Source organism: Podarcis filfolensis (assembly GCF_964270895.1).
Source record: "Podarcis filfolensis genome assembly, chromosome: 3".
In the NCBI taxonomy this organism is placed as follows: Eukaryota; Metazoa; Chordata; class Lepidosauria; order Squamata; family Lacertidae; genus Podarcis; species Podarcis filfolensis.
Genome location: NC_139606.1, coordinates 97,344,967 through 97,364,648, shown reverse-complemented (window position 1 = coordinate 97,364,648; position 19,682 = coordinate 97,344,967). Strand labels below are relative to the sequence as shown.

The window sequence follows — 19,682 nt, the reverse complement described above, 5'->3', positions numbered from 1 at the left end:
GCCATGCTTTTCTAAAATAATGTGGTATGTGAATATAGGTTAAAGCTGAACTCATGGGCCAAATTTATTTGACAGTAAGCTCTACTGAAGCAGACAGGCGTTAATTTCACATATAGGCACTTGCAGCGGAGGCATAAGTCTGGATCACCACATCAACAGAGCAAGGGCACCACCTCCAGGCCATTGGAGAATTAAGCTATTTAAATTCTATCCAATGTTTTGGATTAACGAAAGAGATCAAAAGTGGCTTCATACATTCATCACAAGGTGTGGAAAAGACAAAGAGGCATACAAGATTATTTACACTTCTGCTTTTAATAACATGTTGCTTCATCCAAAGAGTATTTATGCATCCTGACCTCTGAAGTCCATAGATCTTGCTGCCTGGGATTTATGACCTTCCTTCAGACGTAAGAACTCATGTACAACCATATTTAATGTATAAAACCTCTCATGAGAAATGAGTCTTTAAACAAAAGGCTACCTGTAAATTCTTTTCCTCCAGTCAAATTTTGATATCTACTCCGTTCTGTGCGGATGTCCTGGAACACATTACATACTTGCCTCTTTTTTAACATTTTTCATTAAACAATGTAACATTTCAGAAAACTTTGCAGGGGGAGTAATTCAGCTAATTAGAAGGAACAGATATTGTGCTAGGTGCAACATTATGCTTGTAAAAATCCAACTATTATACACACCTAAATTAGAGACTCAGAGTGAGGGTTTTTTTCTTCTTCTGATGCAGCAGAATCACTTCCTTAAATCTTATATCCAGTGTTGTGCTATTTGTTAAAATCACATCGTAATCATTAAAAAAAAATTCTAGCTAACCACGCCATGAATATTTATATTTAGAACTGGCCTAGCAATGCAACACTAGCAAGCCAAATGCATAAAAATGCAAACTCTAAGGAAAAGAGTTATTCGCACACAACCACACAATTATTTACATTTATTTACATAGAGTTTAAAAGACTATTTTAGCACCTTTTCTAAAACCATCCTACGCAGCTTTTCATCATACACGCCACAAGAAACATCAGCTTAAATGACACTACTGAAAACATCACAGTTCTGTACACGATACACACAAATATTCAGCGCATTCCGAGAAGCTGGCGGCTTTTGAGCTGGTAGTGTTTCTCCAGCTCACAAAGGGCTTGAGCCCGCAGGTTGGCAGCGTAGAGACGCTTCTTCAGATTACAACCTTTTTCTTTCGAGAGGGGGAAATTCTCCAGGCTGTCCTCAGACTGAGCATTTTCTTTGCTTTCGTCACCAAACTGAACCTTCTTTTTTCTCGTAGGAAAGACTGGCAGAGCTTCGTCATCTTTAAAAAAACAGAAAGATGCTTTTCAAATACTTAACTCTCACTCACTGAATATTAGTTTATTCTTTACTCTGGGGGTGGATAACCTCTGGCTCTCTGATGTTGTTGGGACTCCCAACTCCCGCCATTCCGTAATGGCCATTCCATAGAGTTGGAGTCTGACAATGTCTGGTGAGCCGGAGATCAACCACTCCTAGTTCACTTCCTTCCATTTTGAGTTTTCAGCAAAGGTTGCAAGTGTTCATTCCCCTCTACAAGGCAAAATTTTGATTACACTGAAGGTTCCACAGTTGCCACACTCCTTGTAGGAAAAAAATTCATCAATATCACTGCCTTTGGGGGGGGGGATGTGTGTACCATGCTAGTTACATGGGCAAAGGCGTTCAGTAGTAGTAACAATGATAATAATTACTAGTATTTATACCCCACACATCTGGCTCTTATAGGGCTTATCTGGGAAAATGTGCCTTCTAGACTGTGTACACATTATTGTGAAGGGAAGGATTATCATATAGAGATCTTCTGTGTGTGAAAGAAAGACAGAAATAAATCTCGTTTGCCTTAGGAAACTCAGAATAGGGTCTGGGGGGAGGGGGGGAGAGCCAACAGATGAAAAGCCTTGTTTCTTACTTTTAATTCACCTCTGAAGGACAATATTGGTCAATGCACTTTTATTTTATAAAACTGAAGCAATTTGAAAGTATGAACCAGTTTAAAACCATGTCAAGTGGGTGCAGCATAAACATGCTTAGTTGAAGAAGCTAAATTTCATGTGTGGCAATTGTTTATACACAGGAAATTGGCAAGTGAGCACTTTTCATCATGCATATATTCTCCTTACACCCACAGTATATAACACTGCTCCTTTACTGAGTTTTAGTGTTATGTGTTTTTATTATTTTACACTGCACAGGAAGCTACATGTTCCATACAAAAGGGTGGTTTCACTGAATGATTTTATTACATGCTTATGTTCTTCATAGTAACTCAGGCCACATCCACCAATACATTTAAAGCAGTATCAGACCACTTTAACAGTCATGACTTCCCCCAAAGAATTCTGGGAACTGTAGTTTGCTAAGGATGCCGAGTTGTTAGGTGATCCCTATTCCTCTACCAGAATTCCAATTCTCAAAGTGGTTGACCAATCAATTGTTCCTCCCACAGGACTCTGAAAATTGTAGCTATGGAAGGGGAGTGGGGGGGGGGCGTGTCTCCTAACAACTCTTAGCATCCTTAACAAGCTACAGCTTCTAAGATTGCTTGGAGGAAGCCATGACTTTTAAAGTGGCATCATAGTGTTTTAAATGTATGGTGCAGACATGGTCTCAGACTGAATACCCCCATGGTCACAGCCAGCTTGGGAGACAGTTTATGCCAAGAGAAATTGGCCCATGATTGCTTGGCAAATTTTGTAGCTGAGGAAGGATTTGAATGCAGGTCTCCCTGTTCCAAGAGCCAGAAGTCAAGCAACATCTGGAGGTTCCCCATCCTTGATCTAAGAGCAATGATTAATCATGGTATAAGTATCCCAAGCTCAGTCTTCAATTTGGAAACAGATTTCTTCTCCATTGGTCAAGGGAAGTGTCAGATGTCAGCAATGATGGGCAGCTGCCAATGCCCATGTCTAAGGAGAGCACCCAACTGCCAATGCGTGGAAGCCTCAGGCCCACCTTCAGCTGTCATCTTCTATTAATGATGCAACAACCACTGACTTCATCCTCCTCTTCTGGGAAACTGAGGGAGAGGTCAGTAATTTGGCAGTTTTGAAGGAGTGTCTAGACCCTGGAAGTAGCACTGACGCTGCTTATCAACTGATGGGCATAACCTAAGATTCTACTGGAAGCAGCAGCAATAATATTTTTATTTGTTCAAGTCATGAGAGAACTGAGGAAAATTGGGCAACTAAAAGAACACAGCTAAAAATGAAAAACGGCCCAACTTTCCTTGAGTTAGGTAAAAGCAGTCTTCTCCAATCTATTGCCCTCCAGATGTTTTGAACAACTTATCAGTTGCCAGCAGCATAGTCAGAGATGATGAAGTTATAGTCCAACACTCCTAGTGAACAGCAGGTAGGAGAAGGTCCCAACTCTGAAGATACTGAATACTACTTGCTCTCATGTCTGTTCCAGAACTTGGGAATGCACTGCCAATCTGTGGCTACACCATTGTATTTGTCTTTATCCCCAGCCAACCAAACCCCAAGCGCATGCCATTGTATTGTTTTCTCCCACTCATCCATCCCTTCTCTGACCTACCTTGGACAATGTACCATTTACATTGATAGTGTGGGGATATATATATAACAAGCCCACAAAATGTTCAGCTTCAAAACCCATTCACCCGTGGTACGTTAGCCCACTTCAACTGCAGCATATATCTAAAACCTGAAAGTAATCCCTGCACTATATGTCATGGAACCATATCTCAATTTTGGGTACATATTCTAGACAATAGCTAAAGATCAATAATATAGCTGTCTTTACTATGCCTCTTTTTCTGAGGAGTCACTGGGCCTTTGCACATCACAGTAAACCATAGTTAATGGTTTGTCATGAGCATGCTGCTCCGTGGCACTTTGCTCCTTGATGCTAGAAAACAGGAGAAACAGATCGTGTTCTTTAGCTTAGCATTATGCTAAGACAGATGTTGTCTGCTTAGCTCCAAGAAACACAGGATTAGTAAGCCAAGAACAAACTTAACTACAGATCTTGACTTCCTAGGAGTGAAACAAACTATGATGCCTGACTTGAACCTAACACTAATTGTGGAATAGTGGAAGTGCAAGTGGAGAGCAGCTTGCTCATAGCAAACCATTAACTGTGGTTTACTGTGATTCACAAGCTGGACCAATATCACAAAGAATTGCCTGAATGTAGAAGTAGATATTCAAAGAGGCAGACTTGTGTGTTGAACTGTAAACAAATAAAAAGGCTGCTTGTGTTTTGCTAGTCTGTGGCAGCCGTTTGCCAGAAACCATGGGTGGGATGGGGGTAAGATTCGACAAATAAGGGCATTTTTCTTTCCTTGTTTGCCTTTTGCAAGGTTTCAGAGGGCTTTGTTGTCATTTTAGGGTCAGAATTCCATGGTTGGCAACGCTTTAGAATTCCCCCCCCAAGAATCTATGGCAATCACTGACCAATTACATAAACAGTCACCTAACAAATGATTTCCTGAATACGCATTGTGTTTGGATAGTGGGACTGGTGTGTATACAGCTTTGCTTACCATGAATGGTGGTAATTTAGCCAAGCAATTTCTCACATCAAAAGTATATTAAAAAGGTGACTAGTGGGCATGCAGAATTAGATATTTTGTAAGGGGGATTCTTGTGTTAAAAGAGCCCACTAGTCAGGATTCCTTTACAATAGTTTTGAATAGACTTTAATACCTCATTGTAAGGCACTGTAGATTAACTTTTTGATGCAGCTTAACTGCAATGCTTTCAGATTTCTTTGGCCACAGGAGAGGTGAAGGCCCAGAAAACACTGGGCAAATTCAGAAAGCCCACCTTTCAAGGACTTTCAATACCCCCAACCAAAAATTACACATTTTAATGATAAGTAAAACCATACATAACATAGAATACAGCCTGCATATGGAATAATAAAAGGCTACTATATGCAAGAGCTGTATTATTGCAGGACAGCATCCAGCTAGGTAATATTCTGAATGTACTCCCTGAAATCAATGAACTTTGGTTACTTAAAGTCCATTAGTTTCAAAGGGGCATCACCCAGATAATGCAATTGTTAAATTATTACTCAAGTCAAGTGGGTTTGCCCAGTGAAGCAGGTCCCTTAAAACACAGAGATGGAGTGAAAAATATATATATATATTTTGCAGAAGCTTCATTTTGATTGGAAGACTACAAAGAAGTTCACTTCCTGAAGATGCTTTGATATCACACCATTCCTTTTTGATAAGTCATATAAATAAGAATTCTATCATCATTTAAGTTTGTGGTGATTAGCGAAGACTTGTCTGTGATTTTGAAGCAAAAGCCATTATCCACAAAGAAAAATAGTATTTTAAAGAGGCTACATTATTTGTTGGATTTCTTTACTAGGACTATTGCTCAAACAGCAACATACAAGAATTTGGGTTTTGCATTGATTAGACACCCCTTGGCAGTTACTCTGGTAGGCTTCCAGAAGTCCACACAGCTAGCTACATGGGGTTTTAGGCTTCTGTTTATTATAAATGAGGCCACTCATACTGCCTGACAAACAGCTTTTGAAATGAAGAGGTGGGGTCCCAAAGAAAAGTCAAGTTTAAAGAAAATAAAAAATCAAGCTGCATCAGTTCATGGTATCCCAGGCTATATTCCTAGAAAACAGCATAGAACCTAGAATTGCAGTGTTTTAAAGCAAGATATATAAAAATTGACTAGACTACAATCAAAGAAAAGCTACCTGTATTTTGGCTGCTTTTGAATGAGGCTTAAATCCCCATCTAGTTTGAATATGCATTAGGATGTACAGCCCATTCTAAATGGCCTCCAAGAACAAAAACCTACTAACTAGTAAGTCACCATCATATAAACCCCAAGTTAGCCTAAATTAGCCTCTTTGCACATCCATTTACAAAATGATAAGTTAAAATATATTTTATTTCAGGATTAATTTTAGAGTTCAAGTAAGCCAAAATTGGCTCCAAATTGTAAACATGTAAGACGACAGAGGTATAATGCACACACATAGATCTGGCACTAGAAAGTGACAGCTGAATTATAGAAAATATTCATTGAAGTCATGATGCCTCCCATCTTGGGTAGCAGTGGTATCTAAACTAGGCTTAGCAGTTAAATAGCAGAGGCAAAGAGAAGCAGAGAGATTTAGGTTGTCCAACTCTTCATTTGTCTGAGTGGCAAAGATGTCAAACACCTTTGCCCCTGACCAAACCTTCAAGGAATTCACAGTATACAGCATTTCAGAAGCCTCCTCTTAAAGTCATGGTTTACCATACAGATGAGGAGCATCAACAGGTTCAAGTATCCAGCATTTACTACCGGCAAAGGGAAGTACCCCCACAGTGGGCATCCAATCTAGCCCCTTCATACACATATTAAGCCCACCCTAAGCTGCCACCAGTATTAAAACATACTGGAGTTGCCAGGAAAGCTGACTTAATATCCACCATAGAAGGAGCGCTACTAGAGAGGTCACTAGTACTAAGGCTGGTAGCATCTGGGGATTCCGGGTTTAGCAGTCCGTTAAGAGCTTCCAACATCTTCTCCTACCTGGGCATGTCGCTGGCTGCAATAGCTTCTGGTCCTTGAATAAGTTGTAATTCTTCACCATGTTCTCAGCCCTGTTTAGAAAGGAGCTGGTTAATAAAAGAAAAGCCTTTTTCAAAACAAGACACTTTTAGACATTTTAAAACCAACCTAGCCAGTTTTTCTTCTGCCAGTCTCTCCCGAACACACAGTTCCCGCTCTCTCTCTGGAACAAAAGACAAGCCATGTTATCCAATTGCAGACAGTGTGCACCTATGGCAGTTTTTTATTCTGACCAGTAAATGGCCCATGGGGAAAGCAGCATGCAACCTGCATAGTATGTGAAGTCCCTCTGCTTCTATGAACAGAGTCCTTGGCTTATTATAAAAGGATAAACAAGATCCATAAGGGAAAACACACGCAAGTACAGTAGTGTCGCGGCATCCATGTTTCGGCACCATGATTGCACCATGAAACTATTAGTTGAATATATCATCTATTCAGGTGCATTCCAAGTTACATATGACTTGACCCTCATTCATTCCAAATGTGCTGCCACATCATGCATGCAAGAAATGTGGGGGGTTGCAGGTGGTGCTGTGGTCTAAACCACCAAACCTCTTGGGCTTGCCAATTACAAGGTCAGCAGTTTGAATTTGCAAGGCGAGGTGAACTCCCACTGCTCTGTCACAGCTCCTGCCAACATAGCAGTTCGAAAGCATACCAGTGCAAGTAAATAGGTACTGCTGCAGTGGGAAGGTAAACAGTGTTTCCGTGCGCTCTGGCTTCTGTCGTGGTGTCTTGTTGCACCAGAAGTGGTTTAGCCATGACCCGGAAAGCTGTCTGTGGACACTGGCTCTTGGCCTGAAAGCGGAGATGAGCACTGCATCCCAGTCAAATTCGACTGGACTTAACCGTCCAGGGGTCCTTTACCTTGCAAGAACTGTATTAACGTTTCCTTCATGTCACCGAAAGAATGCATCCCACTCCCCATTGAAGGCACTGCTGGAGCAGGAATCCAAACCCCCACATCCCATTGCTGCATTAGTTCTTACGTTCTAGCCGGTGTTCTCTCTCTTTTATGGCTCGCTCCCTCTCTTGTAGCTGCTGCTCTTTCAGTTTCAGCTCATTCACTGGAGTTCCGGAAAGTCTTTCTACTTTATCTTGCTCTCCTGATCGTCGCCCTCTTCTCTCCAAGTTTCTCCCTTGCTCCTCCAATACCAGGCTGGCTATCAGAGGGTTCTGCAGAATTTCTTCAACTGAAGGCCGACAGTAATCCTTGAAATCAGGGAGACTTATTATAGTCACTGTGCAGAAATGTTACATTTAACAAGCCACTGCAGGTTTTTTTTCAGGCAGCAGCACATTTGGGGATCAAATTATGTCTACAGTACTTGTCTGGATTGGGTTTGACTGCAGCCACCTCTGCTGCATCAAAAACTAATATGGAAGAGTCATAAACACTTCCTTCTTTGGGGATATGATAGGCAATAGGCCAAGAATGAGGGCAGAAGCTTCCACCAGCAGCTCGTTGGACACCACCCGTTGTACCCTTGAGAAATCACCCTTACCTTTAAGTGCAGCATCTTTGTGATGAGTTCATTCAGCTGATCTGAATAACGGTATGGGATCCGTCTGAATTTCCCTTCCCTTATCTTTTCTGCCAACTCTTTTTGGTTAAAGGCTGTGAATGGAGGCCTAGAAAGAGTGAACAAACATGCTCTTCCACTTCACCACAGCATCAACTTGAAATGAATTCTTATTTATTTGTTCTTTCTAGAATGTTTTGGTGCCCATGTTTTGATTTAGTTGCTTCTTCTCAAGAGCATGGCTATACTGTGAAATGAGTTTAAATGCTGCCAAATGCCTGCCTAGAAACTTTTGGCTGGTACTATACTTACGACAACGCACACAACTCGTAGAGAAGACACCCTAAAGACCAGATGTCAGATTTCTCATTGTAGGACATGCGATTTATTTGTTCCTAACAGGGGGGGAAACAGAATATATTAGTACAGAATATATTAATAATTAGTTTGCAAATTAGATGAAATGTGGCCACAAAATTGGTTACCAGCATGCATTCTGGAGTATTACTTAGGTGTTAAGCATTAAAAAACACATAGTAAGTAGCATTCCATGATGGCAATAACACTTTTAGTGCTAACTCATACTTGCTGCTTACTGTATTTTAGGACTGTCAATTTGTCCACCTTTTGACTTGACTGTGTCAATATAACATTGAAAGAGGAAAGTCATATTGGAATTCAAACCTGCCGCCAGCAGTTGGTGTTAAGAGTGGTTCGCTTTTCTTAGTGAAATTTACCATTATTTTCCCCCTTTACTAGAAATGCATTCTTTCATAAAATTAATAAGAATGAATGATATGAAACCAATTAAACAGAGCAGTTTCTAAGCTGCAGTTCACTCAAGACTCCCCTTAGGAAGCATATATTAGTATGTTAACATTTAAATATTAAGAAAAGATTGAAGGCTCCAAAATCTGCTAAGGAAGCACGTGCAATTAAATTTCCATGACTTTATGAGTTGACATGTTTTAAGCCCCCTGTTGATTTTAAGTAGGTTTTGCATTTTTTTAAATTACCTGCTTTTATCTTTTCTTATGGACAATTCCAGTGTTGTTCTATTATTTGTAAACTACACAGTTTTTTTTATGATCAAGCTGTATATAAATATTGTAAAACAATTGTGTCAAGCTAAACACAACATTTAAACCAGTGTAATTTATTTAATTCTTCTCTATTAAATATTTCAGTTATTATTTCTGCTATCTGAAAGATATTTTGGAGATATTTTATACAGCATACAGCATGGTAAACTTTGACTTGTATTTAGTAAGCAAAACAAAACATGCTATATTAGATACCAATTAATTTAAAGAACTGCTGCTGAAAGGTAAGTTAGATCTGGCAATCACAAAGTAAAAATGCTCAAAATCTAAAGCAGTTGCTTTCATCTTGGGACACTTACTGGAGACATATAATATGGTGTGCCAACAAATGTTTTTGCAAAACTGGTATCATGGTGAAGTATCCTGGCCAGGCCAAAGTCACCAAGCTTCACATTCTTCTTGCCATCAAGGAAGATATTTGCTGGCTTTAGGTCCCGATGAAGCACAGTGTGGCCTCCATCACTCCGCCTGTGACACTCCTTCAAAGCCAAGGTCAGCTGGGTGAGGACACGAAGGACAAAGTTTTCTTCCACATAATGTCTTTTGAAAGAAGAAACAACTGGTTATTTTGAGTACCTTTAAGCCAAAATCCATTCTCTCTCTCAGCCCATTTTCAAACATTCCATTACTTTAGTAAAGAAACTCAAAACATAGGTCTATGCAGATAGAATAGGGTTGAAGCTAAGTAGCTTGAGTCCCCAGGGGCCAAAACTGCACCCCCATTCAACAGGTGTTCCCCAAGTGCAACAATTTTCCCATACTGTAGAAGTGAATGGTTGCCATTCATTTCTTTGGATAATGTGTTTTGGATATATGTGTTTTGGTCAAAAACATACATGAAAGTAACTGAAAGCTAACTATAATCCCCTGAAATAATCCCACAAATATTACCTTGTCTTATTATCTAAATCCCATTTGTCCTTGGTATTATCTCCCTGTTCCCTTGTGCTGTTTTGAGGCAGAAATTTCCCAATTATGCTAACAGTTAAGAAAAGGAGACACTCTTGTTTCTCATTGCCACATTGCTGAACCTCTGAAGACCTCCAGTACACAGAGCATTTGGAAGAGAGACAGTCTTATCTAAATCTGCATGCATGCCAGACAAGGAATCTCTCCTGCTAGTCATTATCTTATTCAAACTTCCACACAAGTGAGAAAAATCCCCGCCTCTTTCCCCAAGTCCAAGAGGCAGACTCTTGTCTCACTTGCACAGCAGTTTAGAGTAGATCAGAATCTAAAGTTGCTGTTTATCTTCTACAAACCTGCATCCAAGAGAGGCATGGCTGCTGCTCCAGGCCCTCTGACAAAGAATTTAGGAGACAGCTTTTTCTAATATTACTCATCCAAGCATTGATTGGGTAAAACTGCAGGTTTTATTTTTATTTTCCCAATGTCAAACTGTAGCTATCTCAAAGAGTTTAAGTATAAAGGATATTCTATCTCTGGGCAACTACTTGAAAGCCCCCACAATCATTTCATTACTTGCTAGCAGACTAAACTTTTCACCAGTTTTTTTAAACACAGGAAAATGCAGCGCCAAAACAGAAGGATTCCAGCTCAACAAATTAGACATTTTATTTATTTAATTTTATAAAGCCAAGTGCAAGACATTCCAACTTTTAGGCTATTTTACAGAGGGACATGGGTTCCTTTTGAGCAAACTGTAAATTGTATTTTTTAAGTCTTGAGTCAAAGATTTTGATGCATTTCAAATTTAGTATATCATGTTGTGTAGGATTATCACACCTGTATTGTAGTGTTCACTACTGACAAGGGTGATATCCATGGCTAAGGCCTCTCTCACTGTATATTTCTTTAGTTGCCAAGTCATTTATCTAGAACAGCCAAGTTAATGTTTTAAAATGCACAGGATATTGTCCTCATTTTCTTGATACTCTCTTGTAGATTTCCTATTCTAAAGGGAAAAAACAAACTGAAGTAATAAAAAATAAATAAAAGAATCCACAGGAATATTCCTCCTGAGGATTACAGGGAATAAAGACAACATTTACTAAGTATGTAATTACTTAGGAATGTGTGTGTGCATGTCCAAGCAAACTGTCATTTTCCCACAAGCAGGCAGTTTATGTAGTAAGTAATCTTATTTCGAATCCCCACAACGGGGTGAGCTCCCGTTGCTCAGTCCCTGCTCCTGCCAATCTAGCAGTTCGAAAGCACGTCAAATTGCAAATAGATAAATAGGTACCGCTCCAGAGGGAAGGTAAACGGCGTTTCCATGCGCTGCTGGCCACATGACCCGGAAGCTGTACGCCGGCTCCCTCGGCCAGTAAAGTGAGATGAGCGCCGCAACCCCAGAGTTGTCCACGACTGGACCTAACGGTCAGGGGTCCCTTTACCTTTTTAAAGCAAACTACTTGGTTGCCTGTATGGGTTAACATCTTGCCAAGTGGAAAATAAAATGTCATCGGTGTGGTAAAAATTGGCATCTCTGCTCAGCAATAATCTTGCACCCTCAATGACAGTTGGCTCAAAAATTAAAACTCAAAATTTCTGGTTGCTGGCTTAAAATACCTGTGACCTCTCATAACTAATTTAATAACCTACAGCACAAGATAATGTCATGATAATCCAGAAGTTTTCAATACCTTTCTTTTGTACATTTTGCAATCAGAGTTGCCAGATCTCCACCTTCACAGTATTCCATCACAATATAAAGTGTTGTATTTGTCCTGTCAATTATACGGTCATAATACCGGACAATATTTGGATGTTTTAGTTCACGAAGCAAGTTCACTTCAGAAACAAGCATTTGTTTTTCAGATTCTGTCATAGATCCATAGTCAAGTTCTTTCCAGACCAAGACCTGAAAAAAAGGAGCAAGCCATCTCTAGACAATAAACATATAAAAAACTTGAACAATACAATGATTTTAAAAGCTCAGTGGACTAGCATCTTACTTTAAACCAATATAAATCTCACCCCCGCACCCAACAGCAGCAAACCTGACCTCATCTCTCCACTGCTTCCACAACAAGAGATTCACACCTCATTTTATTAGTGCAAGGATCACTTGTGGTGGCTTTGTAATTTGAGATTTTGCTCATGGCAAATCTTCCCATGCCAAACATACCAATAAATAAAATCTGCGACTTCCTTCTAAACGTCTAGCCAACCTAATGCACAACTGCAGAATTAAGAGCACAACACAGTACAATGTTCTAATGATTTTTGGGGATCCTTTCATGTGCCAGAACCAATCTGACACTTTTGCTAGCATATGTATATGGTGTCTCAGGACCCATGCCCAGAAGTCCAGGTAGAAAAAGACTTTCTGAAGCAGAGATGCAGCAACTAAGACCTTAGCTCAGTTCCTGAACAAGAGTATTAGAAGTCAGAGACCACATTGTTTCCAATAGAAGGAAAAAGCCAGAAAGCCCACATTAGCAACTAACAATCAAGTAAGGAAACTAAAGTAGTGAGCTATAGAGCCACCTCTACTTCAGGAAGTGTCCTTAGAAAGCAGCATCTTGTCCCACTTCACCTCACCCACAAAGACTGGGGCCACACATTTGGCTTTTAGGGGTGGGAGGCATGAAAGAAAAATAGCAGGAACACAGCCTGCATAGAAGGCCTGTGTTGTGGTGCAGTAGTAAAAACAGAAAAAGGGGGAGGGGAGAGCGCTCAGAGAAATGGTTTTTTGCACCAGGGCTGAGCTCTGTTTCTGATTCCAAGCTTTGTTTTGCATCAAGCTTTCTTTGGTGGTATCCCTATGCATATGTTTTAAGACAGGGATAGTGAATTTGTGGCCTTCAGCTTTCCTTAGACTCCAGCTGCCTTCAGCTCCAGGCTACATGACCATTGATAAGGCTATCAGTTCATCACAATGGCTGCATGCCACCTTCAGTGCCAGAGACAGCATATCTCTGCATACTAGTCACTGGGGAACAATAGCAGTGGGCTTGATTACTGGCTTCCCTGAGGCATCCCACTGGCCACTATGAGAGAAGGACGCTGGATGAAACCCCCAGCAGAAAAAGGAGTAGCCGGAGGAACTGCAGAGCAGATAAAACTTCTTCCTGCACTGTATTTGCTGCTCCTACTGCTATGCTTAAGAGAACTGCTGGACCACATTCTTGGAAAACGATACCCCTGCTCTAATTTACAGCAGCTGGCCTTGACACTGAAATTCTGGGTGTAAGTAGAGACCTATCTGATGACATATAACTAAATAAATTAATCATCATCATCAGTATTTTATTTCTGTGGGGATGCAGGGCTACGCATACCCCTAAACATTTTGTGAATCTTTGTACTTTTGTCCATTTACTGCATCTATTTTTCTATAAAATGGTTATTTTCTTGAGTCAAAATGAGAGTACCCCTAAACATTTTTTAAGAAAAAAGCACTGATAATAACAATAATAATATAATATGGCCTTTGGCCTTATCCAGTAGGGCTCTTCTCATGCTCGGAGAGAATCATGGAAATTGTAACACAACAACATCTGGGGAAGCACAGCGTTCCCACCCCTGGCCTAGGCCCTGCCCTTCCGCATGGCTTCAGAAGGGCTCCCACAATCCTCCGCGTTTCCCACAATCCTCCGGGGCGCCCCCCCCCCGCTCGCAGCCTCTACTCACCTTGCCGTCCGACCTCCGCCGCACCTTCTGGCACCTGCCGTAGGAACCGGCGCCGATAGTGAGAAGCACCTCGTAGTCCTCCGGGCGGCTCGGCATCGCTCCGCGCTCCGCGGCGGCCAAACGACCCAAACACAGGGGAACACGCAGCCGTCCCCCAGCGCAAAAGACGTTTAAAAGACGCCGCGCCTGGCGCCGATTGGTCTGCCGCCGCCCACGCCCGCCCGCCCTCTTTCCAATTGGCTCGCGAGGCTGCCGAGGTCACGTGCCTCCCAACGGCTGCTCCTCTGCCCGGTCGCTAGGCAACCGCAGCTGCCGCTGGCGCTCGAGGGCGGCGCGAGAAAACTTGGGGCTGAGGTATTTTGGGTACGCCGCTTGGGCACGCGGCGGAAGCGGATCCCAAGTTGCGCTTTGATCGTGCCCTGCCAGTCAAAAGACGTCATCAGGCAGGCGACGAGAATGTATTTTTACCAAACCGAACAAACCCAAGAGTTGCACAGAAGTCATTACAGTACTTCTGGTTCCATATCGCAGGCATTCGGCTCTTCAGGTGACCTAGTCGCTACCAGGGACAGGATGGAATATAACTATATATTTATCATACTCCGAGTAGACCCACTGAAATGAATGAGAATGTCAGCTAATTTCAGTGGAGCTACTCTGAGCAGGACCCTAAAGACCTGGGGAAGGCGAAACCCTTTTATTTTTAAATGACACCCTTAGCCTCTCATGGAAAGGCAAAATCAAGTGCATGTAGCAGAAATAAGAACTGAGTCAGGGTAAAGTTTATGAATCACTGTATCTTAGTATATTCTGCCACCCCTCTCTCCCTCTCCCTCCACCACCCTCATTTGCCTTTGGGGTGAATATAAACTGCTCTTAAATAATTATAATGAGTTGTCGTTTATTGTTCCTTCCCATCACACTTCCTTTCCATTTTTAAATTGTTTATGATCTTCCTTGCATTAGCCAAAAGAGATATTCCCATTTTCCAGATAGGGGAATGAAGGCTGGGAGAGAGTCTCATGCTCCACCAACTGAGCTATGTGTCACGGCTTTGTGATTTGTCCACAATCAGACACAACACCGTTCATGAGACTGAAAATGACTTTTAATTCCCAATTTCAGCTCCTAATTTCTTAGGGAATTCATAAGAAATTAGGAGCTAAAGTTTTGCATTTAAGCAGACCTGGCTTAGATGCAAAGCTTAGAATTGCAGAAAGAAGAGGGACAATGCACTGGGAAACAAACCAAGAATTTGGCAGTTTGCAGCTAAGTGGTTACATCTCTGAAGACACTTTGCACTTTTTGGTATCATTGCAATCATCAGAGGATGGGATTTTAGCCACTTAACCTTGGATTGCTGCTAATATACTATGGTAGGTTTTCAATCATTGCAAGTTGATATCCCAAAAGTAACCCGTTGTATATATCCTGCAAAGGGGGCACAAGAAAAAAAGGAAGAATGCCAGAGTAGGTTCTGAAGGATCAAGATCCATGTCAGATCTAATTATTTTCTCCCCTTGGCTCTAAACATGGAAATTATGTTGATATCACTGATTCAGACTTTAAAATGTTTTACAACCCTATCTTAAGCATTCTTACCAGAAAGAATGTTCTATTGGGGAATATTTGGGAGTGGTCTGTAAGGTGGTTCGGTCACACTGACTTCAGTCAAACAGATTTACTGTATTTACTCGAGTCTAATGTGCCATCAAATCTAATGTGCATCTCAGTTTTCAGAACCTTGAAACCAAAAAAATTATTTGCTGGCGAATGTAAATGTGCCATCGAATCTAATGCACACCTTAATTTTCACAACATAATTTGGCCAGAAAAGGTGAGCATTAGATGTGAGTAAATACGGTAAATGCAATCATTTTGGGACTTAATTAATTGTGAATTGAGGTGAAAATCTGAAAAACTTGAAAAATAATGTTAATGAAACCTTTGCTGGTTTAATATTGGATGCTGTGCTACAACATTTCCATTAGATGGCACTTGGCCATCACTTCTGATATTGAGGGAAAACAGCAAAATTGGCACTTGCAGGATTTACAGATTTATTGTGGCATGAATTTTTGTGAACTCATTTTGTTAGATGTACTGTGTGCCCTTACACAATGTGTGAATATCTCACCTACACAGAGTGGAAAGTGAGGTCAGAATGACATGAAATATAAAATCCGCAGATGATCTGTGACATTCTATGGAAAAGCTAAAAGCACAAAAGATGAATGCACAGTGAGTCATTTACAACAGCAGTCATGGGTCTTAAAACCTGTCTTTTCAACTGCTTTGCTGTTTTAACACCTTTGGCCATGTTAGCACTGTGCAATTGATTGAAGTTGTGAATGGGTTACTGTGCTTACATCTAACAGTTTTCAAACTTTTATTTACCGTGGTCCATTTGAGATCTCGGTGTATCACAACTTTGTTTTACAAATCAATGCATGTATGTAACTTATTTAAGTAACTATACTTTAGTCTTTCTAATTCAATGGATGGAGAAAAATAAAACAGCAACATTCCATTACCCACCTTCAGCACTGGCATCATTATCAAAGCCGGCATCAAATTTGCAGACGGTAGGCCAGGCTACTGAGAAAGGCCTCTTTTAACTGGACTCTAGGCAGCGTTGGTCTGTTTGATAATCCAGACCTGCCTAAAACAGCCTTGATATATTTTCCTATTAAAAAATCAAATAGAGAACTAGGTACGGATATTATTGACTGCTTCACAGCCTTTTTGTGGTCCACCTGAATGAGACTCGTGCTCCAGAGTTTGAAAACCTCTACATTGGCATGATACAGAAATATCACAACCCTTTTTCATCTCCTTGCTAATTACCATTCACCCCTTTGAATCCATGTGTATATTACATCTGCCAAAGGCAGTGGGGGAGGGTCCTAATCCCCAAAAACTGCTACCGCAATCAGGATTGCAATCTTATACACACCTGGGGGTAAGTTTCTTTGAATCTCTTGAAGCTTACCACTAATGAGACATGCATAGGATTGCAGTGTAAATCTGTTTAGTCTTTAAGATGCTATAAGATCCTGAGCTATTTGTCTTCTGGAAATGATCCATAAGGCAAGATGAAATACATATGAAAGCTTCACATTTCATTGCTGAATAGCTTTGTGTATTGATTGGGTTAAAATGCTTTTACAGTAAAAAAAAAATACATAGCATACTTTCTGTCATGCTGCAGCTTTAACACTTTTGTGTTTGTATTATTAACATACATCTTAAGTGGTCAAATTTAATTAAATATATACTAACAAATATCAGTGATTCTCTTAAAAATTATTTTTCCAAACAGAAAATGTCTGTATCACATTTGCTGTTTAAATTTATTGCGATTAGTTTCCAGGAGAATGAAAGTTCATAATAACATATACTGGAATAAATTAGATAGTGACATATCTCAATCTCAGCCAAACAATACTGCTGTGTCTCCTTCCTGAATTATGTATGGGGTGTGTGTGTCTCCTTGTTGCAGCATTCCCAGAAACTATGTGAAAATATTTGTGAAATGTAGCCTTGAATTCATAATGGCCTGATTCAGACAATTTCCCAAAGCCTGGACCCATGCCATGAAGTATTTTTTAAAAAACAAAAATTCGCAAACCATGATTAGAGCTTTTCCTCCAGGCAGAATCAGAAACCCATGCTGAATCCCACTGGGGAAGGCAGAGCCATAACTACAGGAGGGATATTGAGGTTTTTTTGCCCTGGGTGAAGCCTCCAGAGGGGCATCATTGAGGCTCCCAGCCTGTATGTGCATGGGTGAGTGTGCCAAATTTGGTCTTTGACCTGGGTGGAATAAAGCCTAATTTCACCCCTGGGGAAGGACTGCAGCTCACTGCTAGCACATCTGCTTTGCATGCAGAAAGTCCCAGGTTCAGTATCTTCTGGTAGAGCTGTGAATGGTTCAGCTGAAACCATGGAGAGCCCTTGCTCTAGATGGCTCAATGGTCTGACTCAGTATAAGGCAGGTTTCTATGTTCTATTGTTCAATAAGTTGCATTCCAAAATAAGGTCCTTCAGAGTACAGCTTCAATTATGCTAAAGGATGCTCTTGCAATATTTTTATGAAGCCAGGAAGGCTGTAATTCTACGCATGGGTATTCGGTCGCAAGCCCTTCTGAATGCAGTGGGATTGACGTTCCAAGTAAGCATGCGTAAGGTTGTGTTATCTGTGCGTTGCTATTATTGCCTACAGCTGTGGTCCTGAACACATTTTCCTGGAAGTAAGCTCTTACTGGATGAAGGCCTTTATGTTAATTATTGTTATAGGTTAGCACCTCCACACACCCATGCTCAGCTGGCTATAGCGTGGTGCTGACAACATTAAGGTTGCAGGCAGTGCTATTTTTCTAGGAAAAGAGGTGCCAGAACTCACCGGGAATGCCTCCCTTGTTCTCTTAATAATGGCAATAGCACCCAGCTGAGAGGCGCCGGAACTGAGTTCTGGCTGGAAAAAACCCTGGTTGGAGGTTCGATCCCCGTAAGGGACAGCTGTATATTCCTGCAATGCAGCGGGTTGGACAAAATGAGACTCAGGATCCCTTCCTATTCTATGATTGTATGAGATGTCAGTGTGTGTGTGTGTGTGAGAGAGAGAGAGAGAGAGAGAGAGAGAGAGATTGGGATATAAGGTTATAATTCTGTTGTTTAAATGCTTTCAGACAAAAGTTGTTCCAACCACAGATCACATGCTTGGGCAGAAATCCTAAATACACATACTAGGAAATGAAATTTGCTTCAAAGTAATTCCTTTAGGAGTGGCATGTTGAAGCAGTAATTGCACCAAGACCCAGAGCATGGCCATAGCAATTTGTTCAGACCTTAACTGCCACTCAGTTAAAAATAGTTTTCAATTTCACAATGTTGAGAACGTGAAACGCACATTTCAGATTGTCTTTGAAAGGAAGAACTTAAAAGGTTTCTTGGTTACTGTTGCATTGCTGCAGCTGGGTAATGGGTGAATCATTGACAATTCTGGTTATAGTGACCTTACGAAAAGGAGGATTCTCTTACATTATTAGCATCATAAGTAGGCAGTGTCATTAGACAATGGAATTACAAAAACAAAACTTTACCACATATACCTGTCAGGTTAGATTAAATTGTAATTTTCAACTTTAAATATATAGCTTTAAACGTCTCCCATGCAACAGAATCTCAAGTGTGATTACTCAAAAGTAAGCCCTATCTGAGTTCAATCTGACTTCTTTCCTTGCAGGTGTGCTTAGTATTGCAGTCTGAACTCATCAAAAAAACCATGATTTATCTTGATGGGAATGAGTCATGGCAAGTCTTAGCTTCGCACACTCCCCACCCTTCCAGTAGATATTTGAAAGCTTTCAGTCCCATTTTTATTCAGCACAGCTTGTCTTTTATTTGAACCAGACAAACTGTGGTTAGCCTTAACCATAGTTTGTTCATAAGGATTAACCACAATTTAGAATTTGAACAGAAAGCTAAGCTGTCGTTGATATAAAATAAGTGAAGTGAAAGCTTCTGATCTTACTGGAGGAGGAGAGGAGAGTGGGGAGGTGCACAACCTCAAGGCTCACTTAGATTAATTCCCGCTCATAAAAAAATCACAGTTTAGCACAACGTCTAAACACAGCTGCTTTGTCATTCTGATTGTATCTCTCCATTTATATGCTTCAGTCAAACCTTTATCACTGGACATTGCAACTTCAGTTTCATAAACCGGTAATTATTAACTGCAAGGTAGTTGCTAGCTCAGTTGGTAGAGCAGGAAACTCTTAATTTCAGGGTTGTGGGTTCAAGCCTCACATTGGGTGAAATATTATTGTGTTGCAGAGTGT

At 40.8% G+C, this 19,682-nt stretch overlaps 1 protein-coding gene across 1 annotated transcript; it reads right to left on the bottom strand.

The window, feature by feature from the left end:
- Positions 1-296: 296 nt before the first annotated feature.
- On the bottom strand, positions 297-14,072 carry NEK2 (NIMA related kinase 2). The gene is made up of 9 exons (XM_083605379.1): positions 13,840-14,072; positions 11,847-12,064; positions 9,540-9,780; positions 8,450-8,532; positions 8,120-8,246; positions 7,604-7,826; positions 6,720-6,774; positions 6,573-6,643; positions 297-1,330 (listed from the first exon to the last, which is right to left on the bottom strand). Exons 1-9 carry the CDS (start codon positions 13,933-13,935, stop codon positions 1,101-1,103), a joined length of 1,344 nt encoding a protein of 447 aa, XP_083461505.1. The 5' UTR covers positions 13,936-14,072; the 3' UTR covers positions 297-1,100.
- Positions 14,073-19,682: the final 5,610 nt, after the last annotated feature.

Excerpts from the sequence above, each read along its gene's own strand:
- NEK2 (XM_083605379.1), bottom strand. The coding sequence starts at position 13,935 with ATGCCGAGCCGCCCGGAGGACTACGAGGTGCTTCTCACTATCGGCGCC. Across the intron at positions 8,247-8,449 it reads TACGAGTTGTGTGCGTTGTC|GCCTCCATTCACAGCCTTTA; the intron begins GTAAGTATAGTA and ends CACTCTTTCTAG. Across the intron at positions 1,331-6,572 it reads GCAGCCAGCGACATGCCCAG|ATGACGAAGCTCTGCCAGTC; the intron begins GTAGGAGAAGAT and ends GTTTTTTTAAAG.